Source organism: Sceloporus undulatus, chromosome 2 (assembly GCF_019175285.1).
Source record: "Sceloporus undulatus isolate JIND9_A2432 ecotype Alabama chromosome 2, SceUnd_v1.1, whole genome shotgun sequence".
Taxonomy (NCBI): Eukaryota; Metazoa; Chordata; class Lepidosauria; order Squamata; family Phrynosomatidae; genus Sceloporus; species Sceloporus undulatus.
This window is the reverse complement of record NC_056523.1, coordinates 13,691,511-13,715,083: the sequence shown is the minus strand read 5'-3', so window position 1 is coordinate 13,715,083 and position 23,573 is coordinate 13,691,511. Positions and strand designations below refer to the sequence as shown.

The 23,573-nt window shown below is 41.2% G+C and overlaps 2 protein-coding genes and 1 long non-coding RNA gene across 4 annotated transcripts in view; 2 read left to right on the top strand and 1 right to left on the bottom strand.

Moving 5' to 3' along the window:
* Positions 1 to 9,172, top strand: part of LOC121921948 (zinc finger protein RFP-like) — a 13,886-nt gene extending 4,714 nt beyond the window's left edge. Inside the window, exons 3-9 of the mRNA XM_042450715.1 lie at positions 552 to 647; positions 1,624 to 1,854; positions 4,124 to 4,146; positions 4,959 to 5,068; positions 5,235 to 5,345; positions 6,048 to 6,074; positions 7,407 to 9,172. Coding sequence (XP_042306649.1) covers positions 552 to 647; positions 1,624 to 1,854; positions 4,124 to 4,146; positions 4,959 to 5,068; positions 5,235 to 5,345; positions 6,048 to 6,074; positions 7,407 to 7,924 — 1,116 coding nt within the window. The 3' untranslated portion in view covers positions 7,925 to 9,172. The remainder of the gene's footprint in view (positions 1 to 551; positions 648 to 1,623; positions 1,855 to 4,123; positions 4,147 to 4,958; positions 5,069 to 5,234; positions 5,346 to 6,047; positions 6,075 to 7,406) is intronic.
* Positions 9,173 to 16,072: 6,900 nt separating this feature from the next.
* The window catches only part of LOC121921993 (zinc finger protein RFP-like), a 15,862-nt gene continuing 8,361 nt past the window's right edge, over positions 16,073 to 23,573 (top strand). The window contains exons 1-5 of one of the 2 annotated variants that reach the window (XM_042450838.1): positions 16,073 to 16,592; positions 17,779 to 17,874; positions 19,570 to 19,800; positions 21,745 to 21,767; positions 22,478 to 22,699. In XM_042450838.1, coding sequence (XP_042306772.1) covers positions 16,176 to 16,592; positions 17,779 to 17,874; positions 19,570 to 19,800; positions 21,745 to 21,767; positions 22,478 to 22,544 — 834 coding nt within the window. In that variant the 5' untranslated portion in view covers positions 16,073 to 16,175 and the 3' untranslated portion in view covers positions 22,545 to 22,699. Of the gene's footprint in view, positions 16,593 to 17,778; positions 17,875 to 19,569; positions 19,801 to 21,744; positions 21,768 to 22,477; positions 22,700 to 23,573 lie in introns of those variants that run through there. The other variant, XM_042450837.1, reaches the window with a different exon arrangement.
* Positions 19,944 to 23,573, bottom strand: part of LOC121922029 — a 15,980-nt gene continuing 12,350 nt past the window's right edge. The window contains exons 2-3 of the long non-coding RNA XR_006102077.1: positions 21,717 to 21,824; positions 19,944 to 20,188 (exon numbers count right to left, since the gene is read on the bottom strand). This is a non-coding gene — a long non-coding RNA (uncharacterized LOC121922029). The remainder of the gene's footprint in view (positions 20,189 to 21,716; positions 21,825 to 23,573) is intronic.

The window sequence follows — 23,573 nt, the reverse complement described above, 5'->3', positions numbered from 1 at the left end:
TATTATTATTATTATTATTATTATTATTATTATTATTATTATTATTATTAACCTTTATTTATCCCTTACTTTACCTGACAACCCTAGCTTCTCCTGAAGATCTTAAAATCCAGTTGCACATAGGTCACTATGGTGTATCAAGCATCACCCCCTTCGATCCCCTCCTGGAATTAGAGAGTGTAGGACAAAAAGAAAGCATGTTTTCCAGCTACTTTCTCTATAATGTAACTGTGGAGTTTAGCACACTGGGGCTAATTTTGGCATTAAAGAGAGATTAAAGCGCATTTAAAGCATCCTGCTAATAAAGCGAAAATGGTTAGTAATTGTGCAAATGATTATCACAGGCAATTGCACAAATAAAGTGATATCGGAAATGCATTGTCGCTGAAACCCCCAAAATAAAAAAGATGTGCCTTGATGCTTCTTTGTGACCACTAAGGCATGAAATAATCTTGAGTAATTATGCAGTTTTTCTGGGATATTCATGGGATAAACACCCAATTTCCTTCATGTAATAAACTCCTAAATCTGATTTCCCCTTCGCCTTTCAGGATCAGATCTACGGTTGCCTGGAAAATCTGAGGGAGAAGAGAGAGCAAATTCTGGCATCTAAAGCAGTTGCAGAAAAGGAGAGTGAAGACCTGCTTGTAAGTGCCCTATAACTATGGTCTGGAAAAGACTAAAATGAAATGTAGAAAAGAAACAAAAAGCCATGATTGTAAAGCACCTGTAGTCTTTAAAATAATCCTTTTCCTTCTAAATACACAGTTCAAAGTACTGGTCATGACCTATAAAGCCCTATACAGCTTGAGTCCAGACTGTTTGAGAGACCATATCTCCCCATATGAACCTGCAAGAGCCCTAAGATCTGCAGGAGAAGGCTTTCTCTCAGTCCCATCAACATCACAGCCTCGCCTGGTGAGGACATGAGAGAGAGCCTTCTCGGTGGCTGCTCCCAGCCTCTGGAATGCCCTTCCTTGGAAGGCTAGCTGGCTTCCTTCCTGCTGGCCTTTTTGCCGGCGAAGAAAAACATTTTTATGCTAGCAGGCTTTCTGTATATGATGCATCGCAGGGTGGTTTTATGGACCAAGTGAGTTTTAAATCTCTTTTTAACATGAGTATATTTTATGTGATTTTATATTAGATATAGACGTTTTAATTGTTTTGAATTTTATTGCAATTTTAAAGGTCTCACCTGTGAGCCACCTTGGGTTCCTCCAGGGAGAAAGGCGGGATATAAATGAAATGAAATGAATAAATAATGTAACTTCTGTAGAAAATCAGTTGTGGCCTTTTTAGGAAGTTTTATAGCTCAGTGTTGCCAAAAATTGATTATAGTCTGCTCTCCTTATCCATGGATTTTTAATGTGCTGATTCAAGCATCCACGGCTTGAAAATATTTTAAAAATATATAAATATTATAAATATAAAATATGTAAAGAGCAAATCTTGATTTAGCCATTTCATATAAGGAACACCATTTCACTGTACTATTGTATTTAGCGGGACTTGAGCATCCACAGATTTTGGTATCCATGAGGGGGTCCTGGAACTAAATTCCCAGCAAATACCAAGGGACCACTGTATATCCCTTTATGTGGTATGTTCTTTTCTTCTGTGTAGAAGGAAACAGAAGCAGAGAGGGAGAAAACAGTGTACCAGTTTAGACAATTACACCAGTTTCTGGAAGATCAGGAGGAGTTTCTGCTGGCCCAGATAGAAGAAGGAGAGAAAGAAATTATACTAAAAAAGGAAGAGTACCTGGCCACACTTTCTAGACAATTCTCATTTCTTGAAAGTCTCATCCAAGAGATGGAGGAGAAATGTCGCCAGCCAGACAGTGAATTCCTACAGGTAAGATGTTGATAGAATTAGTCCAGCCTCCTCTCTTGAGAAAAGGTGGCTCTGAATCATTCTCTGACTTTTTCTTATATATGAGAAGTGAAGGGCCTCAGCTTCAGTAGTTTATCACATGAGGCTAGAAAAGCAGAATTTTAACAGGATAAAAGCATCTTTGGCCAGTACTTATCATTCAATGTCACATCAGTCCTGCTGCTACCTTGCATTCCATTCGCTACCATAGGGCACTTTTTCATTGATGGGCAAAATTTGTCAATAGGCTCTCAATCTCATCACTGTTCCATTACTGCCTTTGTGTGATAGGTCCCTTCTACTGCAGTTCCTCTTGTCAGGCAGTCAGATGGTGCAGGTGGGTGTAATTCTGCTACTCTCTCCTTTCCCAGTGATCACGACCACTAATACCTTCCTGAAACCTGCTGCTGTGTGCACATTCACACAGCACTGGCTTTAGGAGGTGGTTGGCAGCCCAGATTACTTGTCCCCCCCCCACCTCTCAAAGCATGGAGGCTGCTGTGTGAATGTGAACACAGCAACCCCACACTTTGGAATGGGAAACACCATTCCTGAACCAGTTGCTATGTGCACATTCACACATGTGGCTGGCTTCAGGAGATGGTTGGAACCGTCAATTGCTCATTCCCCCTCTTCCTCTGGGAAGGTGGTGTTTGGCAGTGCAGAAAACAGACCACACAACCATGGATCGCCAAAGCACTATCATTGGGGGGAAATGTGATAAGAAATTATGTCAGATTGGTATGCTTCCATCCTTAAACTAGTGCAATTTTTGTGGGACAGCAGACTGGTGTGATTAAGTGACCAGTTTCTTACAGCTAGATTTATTGCTTGCATGCAGCCTTCAAAACAAAACAGGGCCCCTACCTGCTGGGATGCTTTAGGTGAAGATTCTACATTGAGCAGAAGATTGAACTCAGTGGCCCATGAGGCCCCTTCTGACTCTACAATTCTGTGAACATTAGTGCAGGGTGAAGCACTCAGAAAATTGGACTGCAACTCCCTTGTGCCCTCCTAACTAATCTTAAGGGACAATGTGAATTGCAAAATTTAGAGAGCCAATTTTTTTCCCATTTGTGGACTACAGGCATCTTTCTGTGTAATACTGACAATGGTTTCCTCTATTCTGCTAATGCATTCTGTCCTAATGCTTCCCCATTAAATACTGTTCATGCCCTTTCTAGAAGCATCTGTTTGTCCACTGTTGAGAACAGGATGTTGGACTGGACTGGAGTGGGCCCTCCAAGGTGTTGCTAGGACTGCAGCTCTTATCACTCTTAGCCAGCAGCCACTGTGACAAAGGAGGATGTTGGCAACATCTGGAAGGCCACAAGCTTTTCTCACCTAAAATAACGTCCTATCATACTACCAGTTCCTGTATAACTCCCTGAATCTATAGCTGCTTCCACATATAAAACCTAATATTCAGGCAAAAGATTTCTTTTAATTTCTTCCTGCCCAGTATGATGGGCAACAGAGGCTCTCTTAGAGGGGAGACAGAGGAGACTCAGCTCTTAGGTGCTTGATCATATTCCTCCTGTCTTCCTCTCTTGCCTCACACGCCTGGAATATGAGACATTCTGATCCTCCTTTCATGTTGTCTTGGAGCAAGTGCTTCAAGTGACAACTTGTAGAGATCCTATGACTGGGAGAACTCCAAAATCTGCAGTCAACAGCTGCCCTGCTCAGATCTTACAACTCAGGGCTGTGGCTTCCCTGATGTAATCCATTCATCTCTAGGGTGGTCTGCTGACCCCCCCTGCATACCAAGTATATTTTCCAATGAGTCAAATTGTTTCATTATATGTCCAAAGTACAACAGCCTCAGTTTAGTCATGGTGCCTTCTAGGGATAGGACCAGCTTTATTGGTTTGGAGGTATTTTTATTCATGTTTTTAGAAGTCCATGGTATTTGTAGATCTCTTCTCCATGAACTCAAAGGAGTTGATTTTCTTCCTGTCTGCTTTCTTCACTGTCCATCTTTCACAACTGTGCATGCCAAAACTATAAAGGTTCCCTTTTGCCTGCTAACATACTGGTTCCTGAAGATTACTACACAAGAAACTAAGACAATTGTTTGTCCTCACTTTGAGAAGTTTTACACACACACACACACAAACACGTACATGCCGCTTGAGTAAAAGATGCTAGGCATTGTCTCAAGATGAGTGGGCCAGAGAGCATCATCATCTGGCACCTTCAGACTGTGGCAAGCACTGAGCTCTCTTTTGTCTTTCTTTTCCCCTTCTAGGATATTCGAAAGACCTTGAAGAAGTAAGTGAATCCTGTACATTCCTCTTTATGGTACTGGAACTGGATATTGTGTGAAGGAAATGGTTGCTAAGGTTGCTGTGGAGGGAAGGAATATATAATTAGAGTTCTGGTTAATGCTAGCACTTCACAGATTATAATAGTAGGAAAAAATCAACTGTATAAAATCAACAAGATGCCTGATTGCTTTGGGACTTACACTTAGATAAGACTGCATAGGATTGCATCCTTGTTCTTGTGCTATGGATTTCGTCTCCTTCCCTGCCATTCCTTTCTTTTCTTTTCTTTTTTGCTATTCGAAGTGGGGCTAGTATGCATTGCCTCCTGTGTTGAAGTGTGTCTGGGGACCAGTAAGCCTTACTTACCAGTTCAATCCACAATGCGCTTCCCAATATAGCACCCTTTGCCTCTAGTAGAGCTTTAATATCAGAGAAAGAAGATCTTGGAGGCTTCTGTAGAGATGTGAAGAGTCAGGCACAGTTTTGAAGAGTTACAACCAGTCTCTGTGTTAAGTATTTGCTTGAGCTATAGATTAGTTAGCTGGTGAGTACCAGTTTGTCAGTTGTGACTGTTGGTTTTGACAGTTCGGCTGTTGTTCTTTCCTACTAGCAATTTCTTTCAGTTTAAAAATTGTTGTGTATAAATGAACTTTTTCTTTTGAAAAGAGAAGCACATTTGTTTCCTGCCGACACAAGACTGGGTATCCTACATCATGTCTCTTCTTCCTTTTCCCCCTAAACTAAGCCAGTATAAATACCCCAAAGGCACCAGATTTTGCTCGGAAACTCAATAACTAAGTTTTTTTTCTCCCCCAGGATTGAGAAAAGAGGAAATCTTTGCATTGGTTTGTTTGTTCCACTTGCCCTGAAGTGGACATTTTATGATATAAAGCCCTCTCTAGAGTATGTCATGAAGCAATTCCAAGGTAAGGAAGGCCAGCTGCAAGGATGTTATGCTGGGTTTTGTCATGGCTATTGACATTTGACCTTCTTGAAGTTAAGTATGAAGCTGGGATACTTCCAAGGAGAAGGTTCCTAGCACTACAGACAAAAAGGCATTGCACAGCCGTTTTGTATTTTCCTTCTTTTTAGATCTTTTTCCAGAAAACAAAACGATGGAAGAAGAGGTGGAATATACAGGAGAGTTATACACTGAAAGCACCAGCATTGGGTATCAGCCTAAAATTTCAGGAGCATGGGAAGGTAATTAAAGGATAGAAACCTTCTGTTGAAACCTCTAAACTTACCTGGACCTGGGCTGGGGAAGTCTTTGGATTTTCCCATGATCACTTTCCTTGGTTTGTTGGGAAAGGTGTGTGTGTGGAAACAGGCTCTTTCCTCTCAGTCTGTTTCCATATATAACCCTGGAATCCCAAGCTATGAGCCTCTGCAGAGCCCTGCAAGTTCCAAACCAAGCAAAGTACCAAATTAGTCCTGAGAGAATGGATTTTATCACACAGGGAAAATCGGGGGTTTAAACAGTGATTATCCCATGAAAATTGCACAATCACAATTAACATTTTCACAGACTTCACAATTAAAGAGCCATTATCCTGGGAATAAACAGGCAATAAACAGCAACAAATCATTCACAGGATTTCCCAGTGAATGATTTGTTACTGTTTATTGCATGTTTATTCCCAGGATAATGGCATTTTAATCGCGCTGTCGTGTGAAAATGTTACTCACAACTGCGTAATTATCACGGGATAATCGCAATTTAAACCTCCGATTTCCCACATGTAGTAAAGTCCCATGACATAAACAGCTGACTGATTCCACAAATTCCCTGCTTGAAATAAGGGAGTAGTAGGTGCTTTGTTACAGTCTGGTATTTTTGTTACAAGAATTGTTTGTTAGACGCAATGGATGGTTGCTTATATTTTGTACTTCTTTTCTTCCCAGATGTCCTCTTATCTGGAGCAAAGAAAGGTAAATTTCTAAAGGAATGCTGCTTCTTAATGATGGGTGAGGAACTGGGCAGAAACTTTGCTGACTGTTTTATTGGAGGGGAGGGGTTAGTAGGATTGTAAATATCTTATGCCCAAGGTGCTGCCTCCACCTGGTGCAGATTTGGTTCATGAATCTGTTCTGAAAAAATATTCCAGGCTGTAGGGAGAGCAGAAGATGGTAGCCACTCTCTGCTTCTGTGAACGTAAGCAACTTCCTTCCCTCCGGCCACGTGAGGCTGCACCCCCACTGCAGGAATAATCCAATTTGAGACCACTTTAATTGCCATGATTCGGTGCTATGAAATTTGGGAAATTGTAGTTTTGTGAGACATTTTGTATTCTGTCAGTTCCCAGAATTCAATAACATTGAGCCATGACAGTTAAAGTGATATCCAACTGGATTATTTTTTGCAGTGCGGATGCAGCCTGAGTCTTCCAAATTATGAAGTTAACTTCTCCATTGCTCTAGCTTTGCTATACAACCCATCCAGGCTTCTCCCATTTTGGGGGAAAGGCAGGATATAAATTTAATAAATTTAATTTCATGGGTGATTTGGGAATCAAACCTTGGTCTCTGGAGTCATAATCCAATGCTCAAACCACTAAGCCTTCATCCTATAATAAAACTTATTAACATTTAAGGAACCATGGAGCTTTTAATACAACAGACTGTGCCAGCTACCCATTTGGAAACTGTCCTTCTCTTGTGTTTTCTTTCCAATCTTACTGAAACAAAAGGACAATGGTTTGTTTCTGAATGCTATAATTTTGGGTTAGTTTCTTGTGGGAAGCCAAGAATGGGCTGCAAGGACCATCTAATCCAACCCTAAACCATGAAGGAATCAACAACTGCAGCATTTCTGAAAGATGATTATCCAAACTCTGTTTAAAGACCCCCAAAGAGAAAGATCCACTCTGACAGCCTATCGACTGTCAAATTGTTCTTACTGTCATATAGGTCTCCCTAATTTTTAGGTGGATTCTCTTTTCATGTAATTTGAATGCAGAAAACAAGCTTGTTCCATCTTCTACATGGCATCCTTTCAGATGTTCCCATGTCTCCTCTCGCTCTTCTCTTCTCCGAGCTAAACATACCCAAAACTTGGCTTCTGTTTTACTAGGAAGGTATTTTTCTGTGCAGGAGCCAGGATGGAGAGGGTCATCCCACTCAGCCACTCCACATGAAAACCTTCCTGATTTGAGAGAGGAATGTGATTTTGGGTGGAAGGAGGTGTGTGCCGAAGATCAGGACACCAATGCACTAGATGATTGTTTTTCTTCTGTTTTCCCCTTTCTCCCCCATCTCCTATAGTGAATATAACTCTGGCTCCAGACACAGCTTTCCCCCGGCTCATCTTGTCTGAAGACCTTAAAAGTGTGAGATGGGATAAGAAGTATCAAGCTGTCCCCAAGCATCCTGACAGATTTAACCAATGCCCTTTTGTCCTGGGACGTCAGGAATTCTCAGCTGGCAGATATTATTGGGATGTTTATGTGGAAAATCAGGAAGAATGGGCTGTAGGCGTTGCAAGGAAGTCTGTGTTGAGAAAGGGTCCTGTTATGGTTAGTCCGGAGTGTGGGATCTGGGCTGTAGGGAAGTCATCGGGCAGGTACCAGGCCTTCATCCCTCCTCACAATCCTCTCCTGTGCCTGAATTGGAAGCTTAAGAAGATCCGAGTGTTTCTGAACTATGGCAAAGGAGAACTGTCCTTTTATAATGTTGACACAAAATACCATCTCTACACCTTATCTGGAGTTTCCTCCACAGGAGAGATCCTTCTGCCTTTCTTCCGTGTGTTCAAAGGAGGCTTCCTCAGTATTTCTCCTTAAAGCAGCCATGTTGGCCTTTCAGACCCTGATCTCCGAAGCAAGTTGATTAATTGAAGGGGGGGAAAAACACCATTAGTCAAAAGCACCTTTTTCTTTCCTGCCAAAGGCCCCAGAGAGGCAAATTCTGGTCACAGTCTATAAAACTCACTCAAAAAATACCTTGTTCTCACAGTTCTCCAGACCCTCTTTGGCTTTGGTGCTTACAGGTTTTAGCCATCATAAAAGTCATAAAGCCTATTCACAGAAGTAAATCAATGTATATTGTTTTCAATATCCTGGTCTTAATTTCCCTTCCTTTTCTCCTCCCTACAAGACCAATTCTTGAGGGTGGGGAGACTGTTATACAAGGGGTCTGGTATATCATTTTATGCAAGGCTAAAGAACCTTGCTTGCTTTAGTCCAGAAAAGAGGGTGTCACTAAGGATTTCTCTAGGGGAAATTTTAATTAGCTCAACTACTTATTGGGCTGGCTAAAAAAGCCAGTGACAGTGTCCCTGTGCCTTCCAACTAGCCCTCTAAGAAAGGATTTGAGAGATCTTTTATAAGCCAAAACTAGCCTGAGGGCAAAGGTGTTTGTCCTACATCAAAGAGACTGAATCTACATTGTAAAGGATCACTTGGTCTGGCACTGTTGGGGTGAGAATGAAATTAGTCTTATCGAAGCCTGGCAGAACAGCCTGCCTAAATCACCTATCTTCCTGACTTTGGAGGGGTTAAAGTTTCTCATTTGCAACTCCCAAACTCTTCTGTTTGATGTCCTTATAGGATAGTGGGGACATGAGTACTCATCTCAGAGATCATGGCTGCCCAGAGTACAGAGTCCGTTTGGAGCCGTAAGGAAAACATGCACACACCAAAATTCAGATTTCAGCTCTGGTAACAAGGGATTTACTTTTGGATGACCAGCCAACATGAATCTATTTGGGGAGGGAGACCTTGCTAGTGTTAGCACAAGATAATATTATTCCCAAGAGAACAGACACTGTTGTTAAAAGTGTCTCTTCCCTTGGCAATAATATTCTCATGGGTTAGCAGTGATAATAGAATCATAGAGTTGGAAGTGTCCAACCCCCTGCACATTGCAGGATCTCCTGCAAAAGCACCCCCAGCAAGACTTCGGGAGCTGGGTATGCTTAGCCTGGAGAAGAGATGGTTGTGATATGGTAGTCCTGTTTAATAATTTGAAGGGATGTCATATTGATGAGGGAGCAAGCTTGTTTTCTGCTGCTCCAGAGACTAGGACCCGGAACAATGGATGCAAACTGCAGGAAAAGAGATTCCACCTCAACATTAGGAGGAACTTCCTGACAGTAAGGGCTGTTCGACAGTGGAACAAACTCCCCTGGAGTGTAGTGGAGTCTCCTTCCTTGGAGGTCTTCAAGCAGAGGCTGGATGGCCATCTATTGGGGATGCTTTGATTGAGCATTCCTGCCTGACAAGGAGTTGGACTGGATGGCCCTTGTGGTCTCTTCCAACTCTATGATTCTATGACTCTTTAAACACTGTTTTCCAACCAATTATGGATCCATCTGACAGTATTCCCATCTTTTCTATATTTAATCATTTCCTGGTGGAGGCAAACATCAAGGCATCTACCCAGATCCCTCCCGGGGGTGGCGGACCTATTAGAATGGTCCACCCTCGAAGGCTGATGGAACCCAATAGGTTCCAAGAAGCCCTAGAGGGCTATATGGTTGGAAATGACGGCGATTCTGTTGATGCCCTGACTAATATCTGGGATACTGATCTCTCCAGGGCTATACACAGCATCGCTCCCAAGCGTCCTCTCAGGCCTGCTTCCAAAAAACAGCCCTGGTATACGGAAGATCTCTGGGCAAGGAAGCGGGTGCTGCGACATCTAGAGCGCGACTGGCGTAGACACCAGCGCTTACCCGACAAGGCTCTCCTAGACCTCCTGTTGGAGGACTATGGAGAGGCGATAGATGCAGCAAAGAATTCGTTCTTTGCTGCACGTATCGCGTCCGCAGAGTCGCGTCCAGCAGAGCTGTTCAGGGTAGTGAGGGAGCTCCCCCGGCTCCCTCCTGCCCTGAACCCTATATTGGAACCATCTAAAGCCTGCTGTGACCAATTTAACAACTTCTTCGCGGATAAAACCTCGGATAAGGGAAGGTCTTGATGCTAGTATTAGCGCAGATACCAGAGTAGAGGTTTCCAGAGCTTCCGTGGACTCGATTGTACTGGATCATTTTGAGTCTGTCAGCACCGAGGATGTGGACAAGATCCTTAGAAGTGTTAGGAAGACAACTTGCTCTCTCGATCCCTGTCCCTCATGGCTAGCGGCTCAGGGGGGGACGGTGGTAACTTCCATGTTACACCGTATAATTAATACATCACTGAGGGATGGGCAATTTCCATCTAGCTTAAAATTGGCCATTGTAAAACCACTACTAAAAAAGCCCTCCCTCGATCCCCTGATGCATAATAATTATCGGCCAGTATCGCTATTGCCATTTCTGGGGAAGGTGATCGAGAGGGCAGTTGCAATCCAGCTTCAATCGATCTTGGATGAAACGGATTATCTAGACCCATTTCAAACCGGCTTTCGGGCGGGCTACGGGGTTGAGACCGCCATGGTCTCCTTGGTCGATGATCTCCGTCTGGGCATGGACGGGGTAGCGTGTCCCTGTTAGTGCTCTTGGACATCTCAGCGACTTTCGATACCATTAACCATGGTATCCTTCTGGAGCACCTGGGGGAGTTGGGAATCGGGGGCACTGTGCTCCAGTGGTTCCGATCCTACCTCTCGGGTAGGTTCCAGATGGTGCAGCTGGGGGACGTGCGCTCCGACAAGAGGGCCTTACATCTGGTGTCCCTCAAGGAGCCATTCTGTCCCCCATGCTTTTCAACATTTACATGAAACCACTGGGGGAGATCATCAGGAGGCACGGGGTGCGGGGTTATCAGTATGCTGATGACACCCAGATAGTCTTCTCTATGTCTCTGACTGATTCAGTGACCAAGGATGGCATCTCTCCTCTCGTTGCCTGCCTGGAGTCGGTAATGAGCTGGATGAGGGAAAACAGACTCAGCCTGAATCCAGAGAAAACGGAGGTGCTCATGATAGGTTCTCCGGGCCTAGGAATGGTTGTGTCTCCACCTGTCCTGAACGGGGTCATGCTTCCCATGAAGGACTCAGTGCGCAGTCTGGGGGTGCTCCTTGATTCGTCGCTCCACCTTACATCTCAGGTGGAATCGACAGTCAGGAGTACCTGTTATCAGCTTTGGTTGATACGCCAGCTGCGCCCCTACCTGGGCCGGGGGGACCATGAAACGGTAGTACATGCTCTGGTAACCTCTCGATTGGATTTCTGCAATGCGCTTTACATGAGGCAACCCTTGTACCATACCCGGAAGCTGCAATTGGTGCAGAATATGGCGGCAAGACTGGTCACTGGTACTTCCAGGACCAGTCATATAACACCGGTCCTTAAAGACCTTCATTGGTTGCCTATTTGCTTCCGGGCGCAATACAAGGTGTTGGTTATTACCTATAAAGCCCTAAATGGCTTGGGCCCAGGGTACTTGGAGGACCGCCTCTCTCCATACAATCCGCCCCGCACACTCAGGTCTGCCGGGAAGCAATTGTTAAGGGTTCCAGATGCTAGATATGTCACCACCACGCAGAGGGCCTTTTCTACCTCGGCCCCCAAGCTCTGGAACTCGCTTCCCGGCAAGCTCTGCTCGGCCGCCTCACTGGAACAATTTAAAAAGGGGTTAAAAACACACCTATTCCAGCAGGCATACCCTGACCCCTGATGACCCCTGATGTACTCCCTTCCTCTCTCCTCTCAGCAGCATTGTTGAGCTAGCGTGAGACTGTTTACTGTATGATTTGCTTTTATGATGTTTTTAATGGTTTTTATTGTTATATGTGTTGTGTTGTGAAACTGCCTTGATCTCTGGAAAGGCGGTATATAAATAAAAATTTATTATTATTATTATTATTATTATTATTATTATTATTCAGTTTGCTAATCAAAATATCATGGGGGATTTTATCAAATGCTTTGCTAAAATCCATCTAACACATTCCCATCATCTACTAAATTAGTGACCCAATTAAAAAAATAATATTAGTTTGGAAGGATTTGCTCTTGATAAGCCCACGTTGGCTCCTATAGATCATTGCATTGTCATCAAGATACTTGCAGACTACTGTCTTATCTGTTCTAATATTTTCCCTGGTATTGAGGTCAGGCTCACTGATCTGTAGTTACCTGGATTTTCTTTTCTTTTCTTTTTTACCATTTTGAAGAGAATGACAATATTTGCTCTTAGCCAGTCCTCTGGTATCTCACCTGTTCTCCATCAGAAATGATGACAAGTGTATACACTGTATACATATAGCTAGAAGGTAATTTTATACATAATATTTGAATAATGTTGTGCATGAAACAAAGTTTGTGTACACTGAACCATCAAAAAGCAAACGTGTCACAATCTCAACCACAATTTTGGATTTCAGAGTATTTTGGATTTTGGAATTCAGGATTAGGGATACTCAACCTGTATATAATTCAATATTTAGTATATGAAAACTATCTAGAACAATCACCCAAAGTTACCCAGTCAGTTTCCATGGCTGGGTGTGAATCTGAACCATGGTGTCTCATATTACTTTATCACACAGAGACGGGGAAAATCAGGGGTTTAAACAGTGAAAATCACATAAAAATTGTGCTGTTGTTGTTGTGCTGCTGATGGTGATGATGGTGATTTGCATCTCGTTTTCCCCCCAAAACTGGGACACAATTTTACTTACAATTTTTTTCCTTTTTTTTATTTGAGTTTATTTCACTTATTACATAATACATCATACATCTTTATCATACAGTATCTTATTATATTTTCCCTTAATCCCTTCTTTTCTTTTTTTGTCAGCCTATAAATACATTACAATTTCTTAACGTACTTCCTTTTCCCCTAATCACAGGAATTATCTATACTTCTTTAACCTTCTCCATCTTCATTTTCTTATATCGTGACTCTCATAATCCACAAGAAATCCTAAAAGTTTACCTCCCACACTTCATATTTGCTTATTTTACGCCGCACTTGTCTGTACTGGAGGGAAAACTATTCCTGTGATTAGTAATCTTAATGTTCTCCCTCCTCTGTATTTAACTTTTCCAAATGTAAAATTAATTCTGTAGGGATTTCCCTTAAAACAAAAACTCTTTTTACTTGTACTCAACATCCTTATCTCTCCTTGTACTCAAGTCGTCCCTCTTTCAAGCTTATAGCTATCACATACCAACATTTTAAACACAAGTATATTATAAGCTTACAATCTACTGTATCATTAACACTTCTGTGTAATCTTGACATTGAGTATCTTTTTAACTTTCAAATCGATATGTCAACGTTTGACAACATATTTACCACTTTACCCCATTTTCTTTCCATATATTGCATAACTTCTTCCCAGCGTATCTTCCATTTGTTATTATCTTCATTATTCAGTTTAGATGATAATAAATCTATTTCCACATATCATATATTTTCATGTGCCATTCATTCATATCTATTTCTTTATCACTTTTCCAATGTCTAGCAAAGGTTAATCTGGCCGCAGTTAGCATATTAAAAATAATTTTACCAAACTTCACTTCCACATCATCATCCAACATACAAAGTAACCATATGTCAGCTCTCAACTTTAACTTAATCCCCAAAATATTATAGATTTCAGCCTGCATCTGTTTCCAATACAATCTTGCTTTATCACAGGACCACCATAAATGATAATAAGTACCAATCTCTTTATGGCATTTCCAGCAGTTCCTCTTTCCTGTCTTATAAATTTTGGCTATTTTGTCTGGCGATAGGTGCCACCTATATAATATCTTGTAATAGTTCTCTTTTACATATTGTGATTGGGAGTATTTTAGACTTTTATTCCACGCCTTCTCCCATTGGTCTAATTCGATTACTCTTCCACAATTCTGTGCCCATTTGAGCATAGCCTCTTTAATGAGCTCATCCTCAGTATACCATTCTAATAACTTGTTATATATTTTAGATATTGTTTTCTGTTCTGATTGACAAATAATTTCCTCCATTTCCGTATTGGAATTAGATAAGCCACACTCTTTTTTGTCAATATGGAACCTCTGGTGTAACTGTCTATATAAGAACCAACCTATTTTCCATTTCTCTTGCTTCAACCTCTCAAGCGTTTTAATTTCACCATTTTCATCAATTAGATCTCTATCCATGTTGTTTCTCTTTTAGGATCAACATTATATAGTGCCATATGAGGTGAAAGCCACAACGGAATTTTAGGAGAGATTATTTTCTTATATTTGTTCCCGATACGGAAAATTGAGGCTCGGATATAATGGTTATTGAAATTCTTATTTGCTTTCAATTTCTCATAAAATAAATAGCCATGCCATCCGAACCTCATATCGGTACTTTCTATTTTTAACAATTTTTCATTCTCTAAAGTCATCCATGCCTTTCACCACATTATTACACTGGCTTCATAATACAAACTTAATTTGGGAAAAGCAAAACCGCCTCTTTCCTTGGCATCTTGCAAAATTTTAAGTTTAATCCTCGGTTTCTTCCCGGCCCATACAAAATCTGCCAATTGTTTTTGCCATTATTTGAAAAAAAAAATTCATATTTAAGTATCGGTATGCCCTGGAACAGAAATAATAGCTTCAGTAAGACTGTCATTTTAACTGCGGCGATTCTTCCTAATAAGGAGAGTTTCAAGTCCTGCCAATTTTTCAAGTCTTTCCTAATTTCTGTCCACTTGTTTTGGTAATTATTCTTATACAGATTTGAATTTTTATTTGTCAAAATAATCCCCAAATATCTAACCTTGTCTTTTATACAAAAACCCGAGTTTTTGTACAATTTTACTTACAATTTAAAGAACAGTACAATTACAATTTAATTACAATTTAAAAGAACAGTACAATTAAAACATGCAAAAGTGATGCATTAAAATAGAATTAAATTATTACAATGTTAAAACAGATTATTCATTAACAGAATAAAATACAGCTAAAAAAGGTAAAATTGCTTAAAACAATACACTTTTTAAAAAATTTAGGTCATTCCTCAGTTTGCAAATTAGGCAGGATTTTTTCAGTTTTAGGAGCTTATCACACAGGACAGATCCTGTGCAGGAATGAGATTTAAAAATCCAGACCCCCCCCCCCACAAAAGTGGGTTGATTTTTCAGACACATTGGGGTTAATAAACAATAACATGACATTAACCTGAATGGAAAGTCGACAAAACCCGCTCCTTTTTACTTTTGGAATTTTCCAAAAGTAAAAAGGAGCCGGTTTGTTGACTTTCCATTCTGGTTAATGTTGTATTAATGCTCATTAACCTTTACATCATGTGAAAATCAACCTGCTTCTCCGGATGTTGTCCACTTTTTGTTCAGGTTAACTCCTGACGTCATCTGAAAATCTACCTGCTTTTGCGGGGTTTTTCCCAGTTTAAATTCAGTTTCTGCACAGGATCCGTCCCATGTGATAAACTCCTTTCATCTTCCCCTCCTATCCCCCCCCCCCCCCCCGCCATTTTCTAAATGAGCTGCACATTACAGCCAATTCATTTTTTTAAAGTGAAATTTCCCTTTCCCAATGAAGATAGTGAAATTAGTTCCCGGTTCGTACATAACTTTAAACTACACCCCAGACCTTCATGCTGGGGTTCGTAACACACACACACCCAAGCCACAAATATTGCTTTGATATACAGTCAGAAAGAAAGCAATATACACAGATTCGTTATTCATGGATTCAACTATCCACCACTTGAAAATATTTTAAAAATATATAATTTTTAAAAAGCAAACCTTGATTTTGCTATTTTTAGATCAGGGACACCATTTTACTATGGCATTGTATTTAATGGGATTTGATTTTGGTATTCGCAAGGGTCCTGAAACTGAACCCCAATGGATACCAAGGGCTCACTGTGGTTCATTTGTGATTTTGGGGGGGGGGGGTGAGATGCCATTCCAAATGCATCTGATTGAATGAGGTGTAGAAATACGAAACTGGGAGCAAGAAAAAAGCACTGTCAGTCTCTTATTGAGAGGCCTCTTTCCAGTTCTTTCCTTTTGCCAGGGCTCTGTGCCAACTGCCAAGAGAGCTGGGTCAGCTGCAGGAAGCGAAACTAGTCCCAGCTGTAGAAAGAGCCAGAGAGTGAAGGAAAAAAACACTCTCATTTCTCTCTTTATCTGGAGCTTGAAGCAGCCATGGCAGCTGCAGAATATTCCTTGCAGGACCTCTGTGAGGAAGCAACTTGTTCCATCTGCTTGGACTTTTTCACCGAGCCTGTCACCATTGACTGTGGGCACAACTTCTGCCAGGCTTGCCTGAAGAACTACTGGGTGGCAACAGAGGCCTCCTGCCCACAGTGCAGAGAGAAAGTCCAGTATACCCAGCTCAGGCCAAACAGGCAACTGGCCAATGTGGTCGCAATTGCCAAGAAACTGAGAAACGAGGGAGAGAAGAGGGCCAAAAGGAACGAGGGAGCCTGCGAGAAACACCAGGAGCCCCTCAAGCTCTTCTGTAAGGAGGACCAAACCCTCATCTGCGTGGTGTGCGACCGGTCCAAGGAGCACCGAAATCACGAGGCGGTCCCTGCAGAGGAGGCTGCCCAGGAGTATCGAGTAAGAAAGCACTGTGGAGCTTCTGTGTTTGTATATTGTGCGCCTTCAAGTCGTTTCCGACTTATGGTGACCCTAAGGTGAACCTATCATGGGCTTTTCTTGGCAAGATTTGTTCAGAGGAGGTTTGCCATTGCCTTCCCCTGACACTGAGAGAATGTGACTTCTTGCCCAAGGTCAACCAGTGGGTTTCATGGCCAAGCTGGGAATCAGATCCTAGTCTCCATGGTCATAGGCCAACACTCAAACCACTGTGTCATGCTGGCTCATACACACACACACACACACACACACGTTGTTGTTGTTGTTGTGTGCCTTCAAGCTGCATCTGTATTGCAGAAGTAATGCAGTTTTGCAGCACTTTAATTGCGAAGGCTCCATGCAATGGAATCCTGAAATTTGTAGTTTGCCGTGACACCAGAGCTCACTGATAGGAAGGCTAGCTTCCTCACAAAACTACAAATCTCAGAATTCCATAGCATTGAGCCATGGCAGCGAATGTGGTGTTAAACTGTATTAAGTCTGCAGTGCAGATGCAGTCCACATTGCTTCCAAATTATGGTGACCCTAAGGTAAAGCTGTCACAGGGTTTTCTTGGCAAGATTTGTTCACAGGGGTGTTTGCCATTGCCTTCCTCTGAGTTTGAGAGAGTGGGACTTTCCCAGTGGGTTTGTTTACTTTTATAAATGACGTAGAAAAGATGGGGAAGTCTCTGTGATGGAAAACCTGTTAGGCCTGCTGGGCTTTTTAGTTTGCTGATCAGCCTTGATGGGCTTTGCAGTCCTTGAAGCTGTTATTTAGATTTTTGAATGCTCTCTTATCGTCTGTTCTGGGAACTCTGCCATGGAGTTTTTTGCAATGTGCTTACTGCAAGCACAGAGATAAGAAATACCTGCCTTGTAGAAACTTACTCAGCAGAACACTTGTGTGTGTAAGAGACAGAGAAAATGAGGCAGCTGCTTTACCACTTTCTCTTCCTGCCCATGCAGCATTTTTAAGCCAATTGATTATATGTATGTATCAATGTATTTATTTTAAGTGCAGGGTGCAAGATCCTTGTTGATCTTGGAAGCTAAGCAAGGTTAGGAACTGGATGGGAGACCACCAACTAATACCAGGTGCTCTAGGCTGTAGTTCAAAAGGAGTTTCTTTCTCTAATCTAAAATCTGAATGAATTTTTTTTCTTCAGGATCAAATCTGCAGCTACCTGGAGATTCTGAAGAAGGAAAGAGAACACATTCTAGCATCTAAAGCAGAGGCAGAGAAGGAAAGCCAAGGCCTGCTGGTATGTGGTTTGTGGCTCATCATTACAATGCACATTGGGGTTAGGGCCACCGGACCCCCATGAAAGGTGAAAGACCTCAAATAAAAAAAACACACATTTTTAGAAATCTAAGATAACACTTCTGTGATCAACATCTGCCAGAAGTCGACCATAGTGAGGCAGGAGGATTTAGAGATCCCTAGAGAGAGCATATTAATAAAATCCTCAAACAATCCAATCTGTAAAAGTCAAACCACAAATGTGGAGGGCTGACTGTACTAGGAAACTAAAACTTACTATAGCCCAAAGTTACTTTCTGGGAAAATGGTATATGAAATTCCTTTTTAAAAACAACATTCCATTTTTCCAGTTCAGTAAGGTTTAATCTCTCTCAGCAAAAAACCTTCCTAAGGGGGATTCACACTCATTTTTGTCCCAATGTGATGTGCATTGCCATTCTGATACATTTCAGGTTTGTTGTTCCCATTTTGTTTTGGGTTTGCGAATCTCTTCAAGTCATTTTAATAGCAATAGCAATAGCAAGTACATTTCTATACCGCTTATCAGTGCACTTAAGCACTCCCTAAGCGGTTTACAATGTGCAAGCTAATTGCCCCAATAAGCTGGGTACTCATTTTAGCGACTTCCTCGGAAGGATGCAAGCCTCAGTTGAGCTTGAGCCCTTGGCTGGTATTGAACTCGCAACCTTATGGTTTGTGAGTGAGTGGCTGCAGTACAGGCATTTAACCACTGCATCACCAGGGTTCCTGTATTATTCACATGTGCCATAGTTTCAGGTTAAAATGGAGCCTCCTCCCTTCGTTTCAAAGGAGAAGGAATGATAAAGAGCAATCCAAATTGATACGAGAAGCTTATTCACACTGTCGACGACGCAGATCTTTCAGGAAAAGTTAGGGTAAAAATGGTATCAATATCCCGAGTTAAGTGGGTTTTTTTTGCCAGCCCCCCCCCCCCCAAGTGCATTGAGTGCATTTGGAACGTGTGTGAACAACAAGGATTCAACCCGGATTCATCCTGGATTATTTTCATAGTGTGAATGGGGCCTAAGACTCTGGGCCAAAACACACTGCAGCAATAATCCAGTTTGAGACCACTTTAACTGCCCTTGCTGAGTGCTAGGGAATTCTGGGAAGTGTAGTTTTGTGAGACATTTAGCCTTCCCTATCAGAGAGCTATGGTACCACAGCAAACTACACTTCCCGTCACTTATAACTGCCAAGGCAGTTAGTGGCCTTAAACTAGATTATTTCTATAGTGTGCTTTGGCAATTTTTCTCATTGATTTTTGATTTTTCACAGGATCAAACAATATAATGAGTGTATCACACTGAGGCTGATTTTGGCATTAAAAAGAGATTAAAGCACATTTAAAGCATCCCACAAATGAAGCGGAAATGAGGAGTAATTGTGCAAATGATTATCTCATGCAATTGTGACAATAAAGTGATATCGGGAATGCATTGTCGTTCAAATCCCAAAAGTAAAAAAAAAGGGCATTAATGCTTCTTTGTGACCACTTTAATGGTGGGTATTGTGTGACATCGTTTGGAATCGTTTCGTGTAATTACGTGATTTTCCCAATATTCATGGGATAAACTCCCGATTTCCTTTGTGTGATTAACTCCTGAAAACTCACAAATGCAGAGACTGATTGCATTCCCATCCACTGGCTTCCTATTTTCCTTCTTTTTTGCAGAAGGAAACAAAAACAGAGAAAGAAAACATAATGGCTGAGTTCAGAAAATTACACCAGTTTTTAGAAGCCCAAGAAAAACTGCTGCTGGCACAAACAGAAGAGTTGGAGAAGGAGATTGCAAAGAAGAGGAATGAGCACTTGGCTAGGATATCCAAGGAACTTTCCTCTGTTGAAAGTCTCATCCAGGAGGTTGAGAGGAAGTGTCAGCAACCAACTAGTGAACTCTTGCAGGTAAAACAGTAGCAGAATGAGACTAGGGAGTTTATCACACTGGGGCTAATTTTGGTATTAAAGAGAGATTAAAGTGCATTTAAAGCATCCCGCAAAAAAACAAAAAATGGCAGTAATTGCTGAATGATTATCACACGCAATTGTGCACATAAAGTGATATCAGAAATGCATTGTCACTTAAATCCTAAAAGTAAAAAGATGCATGTTAATACTTCTTTGTGACCACTTTAATGGCGGGTTTTGTGCTACGTCGCGGGAAATCGTTTTGCATGATTATGTGATTTTTCCAGGATATTCACAGGATAAACTCCTGATCTCTTTCATGTGATAAACTCCTAGGCTGCTCTCCAGAGCAAAGCCGCCTTCACAGTCTCAATGAATCCTTCGTCTGCAGAAAGAATAAAAGTCCTCATTTTATGGTTTTCTTACTTAGACGGTGCAGTGATCTGTTTGTGTCATATGATAGCCATGGAAGACCTAAGTCACATCTTAATGTAATGTGACTTCCTTGCTGATCTAAATCCTTAATATATTCTTCTGTGGGGAGAACTCTGCAGGATAAACTAGCATACAGTCAGCCCTTTGTATCCACAGATTCTGCAGCCACAAATTCAACCATCCATGACTTGAAAATATGAAGAAGAAAAAAAGATCCCCCCCCAAAACACAAACCTTCATTTTGCCATTTTGTATACGTGACACAATTTTACTACTCCATTGTATATACAGTGGACCCTTGTTATACGCTGGGGTTTGGTTCCAAGATCCCCTGTGGATAACAAAATCCGTGGATGCTCAAGTCTCATTAAATATAATGACATAGCAAAATAATGTCCCTTATAAAAATGGAAAATCAAGGTTTGATATTTGAAATGTATACTCTTTTTGAACATTTTCAAACCGTGGATGCTCGAATCCGTGTATAAAAAATCTGTGTATAAGGACCACCTGTAATAGGTCTTGAGCGTCCATAGATTTTAGTATCCATGGGAAGGACCTGGAACCAAACCCCAGTGATATCAAAGGCTCACTGTACTTGTTGTTTGTGCAGAGTCAATATTTGCTGTTTTGAGTAACCAGAACCACTGCAGTGACAATGACAAATCTTTCCTTTGTATCATATTGTATTTTATTCAAATATATAGCCATGTTAGTCTGTAGAATCAGTATGTAGAGAGAGATTGTAGCACCTTTGAGACTAACCTAAAGAAAGAAGTTGGCAGCATGAGCTTTTGTAGACTTCAGTCTATTTCTTCCAAATACATCTGAGGAAGTAGACTGAAGTCTACAAAAGTTCATGCTGCCAACTTGTTTCTTTTAGTTAGTCTTGCAGGTGTTACAAGATCTCTCTACATGCTAATTCTATGTACTTCTTTAAATAATGTATATTCTAATTTGTTTTTGGCTCTGGAGTTTTACAGATTGTGGATTATCAGTGGTGGCTGGTGGCTTCCATGTTACTGCAGTGAGGAAACTATGGCCTGTTACAGACAGCCAAAATAAAGCTGCTTCGAGTCACAGTGGAGGTATGGTGTTTCAATGGTGCATGCGTCCTAAGAGTCCAGAAGTCACACCAAAGCCACGCTGGACACATGCATCATTGAAACCCCATATCTCCACTGTGAGTCGAAGCAGCTTTATTTTGGCTGTCTGTAACAGGCCTATATAATTTTACATGAACTATCCAAGATGCAGAATTTATTTTGTGGATAGGGGTTAGCACTTTGGATAGGAGATTTAAAGGCTGGACTAAATTGAAAAATGGATTTCTACATGAAACCATTTTGCCTTCTCTTTAAGAAACTCCGTCACAGTCCTTGGGTGTGTGATGCTAGGTGTTAGCTAAATATGTGCAGGCCAGAAGGCATCTCCCTCTAGAAAATTCAGATTGCGATTTATGACAAGCACTGAGTTACCTCTTCTTTCTTTGTTTTCCTCCTCTAGGATGTTAAGAGGACCTTGGAGAAGTAAGTAGATCTCACTCTTTTCACTTCATGCTGTTGAGACTGAGTTACACAAAGAACCTGGGAGAGGATGGAGAATTCCATAAATCCCAAAGTTTTAAGGATACAATCAGGGCAATTTTAGACACAATTTTGCTATTGCTATTTGTGGCTAATCAGTAGTAGGTCTGACTCTGTTCATTTGGACTTACACATAACTGTGCACAGAACTGTATTCTCACACTAATTAGTTTATCATACGAAGGAGATTGGGAGTTTATCATGTGATTTCCCGGGAAAATCGTGTAATTACGTATAATGATTTCACATGATGTCGCACAAAACCCACCATTAAAGTGGTCACAAAGAAGCATTAATGTGCATCTTTTTACTTTTGGGATTTTAATGACAGTGCATTTCTGATATCACTTTATTTGCGCAATATTGTGTGATAATCATTTTGCAATTACTTGCCATTTTCTCTTTATTTGCATGATGCTTTGAATGCACTTTAATTTCTCTGTAATGCCAAAATTAGCCCCAGTGTGATAAACTTTTAAGGATCTCTGACCCTTCCCTGCCATACCTCAGCTTTGCCTGTTGTATATTCCTCTGCAGTGTTTTCTCCATCTATCTATCTATCTATCTATCTATCTATAGACCGGATTGGTTTGCCAGAGGGCGGTATACAAATAATAATAATTATTATTATTATTATTATTATTATATTTCAGATTAGCTTCCAAGCAATCCTATTGGTGCAGAGAGGAAAATCTGAAAGCAAATGGAAGTGTGTTGTAATTTTTACTTATAGAATGCATGACTATATTTATTATTCTTCTTATCCAAAGCTCTGCTAGGCTTGTACTACAGTTGGTCCTTCTTATACATGATTTTTTTATACACGGATTTAAGCATACACGGTCTGAAAATGTTCCAAAAAAGTATAAATTTACCTTGATTTTCCATTTTTTATTAGGGACACCATTTTGCTATGTCATTATACTTAATGGGACTTGAGCATACACGGATTTTGTTATACACAGGGGATCTTGGAACCAAACCCCAGCGTATAACAAGGGTCTACTGTATAAGAGCAGACTAGAGGGTTTTTGGGGAGGTCATTTATATTTCTTTCACTGATAATCTTTTCATTGGAACCTACAGGAGAAAAAATACAGATGTTGGTTGCAGGATCATTTCCCCCATGTCAGGGTTGTGATTGGGTGCTTGAAAGACTTTTTGTTCAGATCCACCCATACCATATACCGTAGGCCTTTTTTCTCCCCCCACAAAAGATCCATATTTCTGAAGAATACATACAATCTAGAATATATTCAAAGGAAGGTGACCATGGCAGGGTGTTCCACTGGATGGCCCTTGTGGTTTCTTCCAACTCTATGGAGTTTATCACACGGGGGAAATTCTGTGCAGAAACGGGGGGTTAATTCGGAAAAAACTGCAAAAGTGGGTTGATTTTCACCTAACGTCATTGTTAAAGTGGTGTTAACCCGAATAGAAAGTAGATGGAAAATAGACAAAAGTGGCTCCTTTTTACTTTCAGAAACTCCCAAAAGTAAAAAATCATAGAATCATAGAATCATAGAATCATAGAGTTGGAAGAGACCGCAAGGGCCATCCAGTCCAACCCCCTGCCATGCAGGAAATCCAAATCAAAGCATCCCTGACAGATGGCCATCCAGCCTCTGTTTAAAGACCTCCAAAGAAGGAGACTCTATCACCTTCCGAGGAAGTGTGTTCCACTGTCGAACAGCCCTTACTGTCAGGAAGTTCCTCCTAATGTTCAGGTGGAATCTCTTTTCCTGGAGC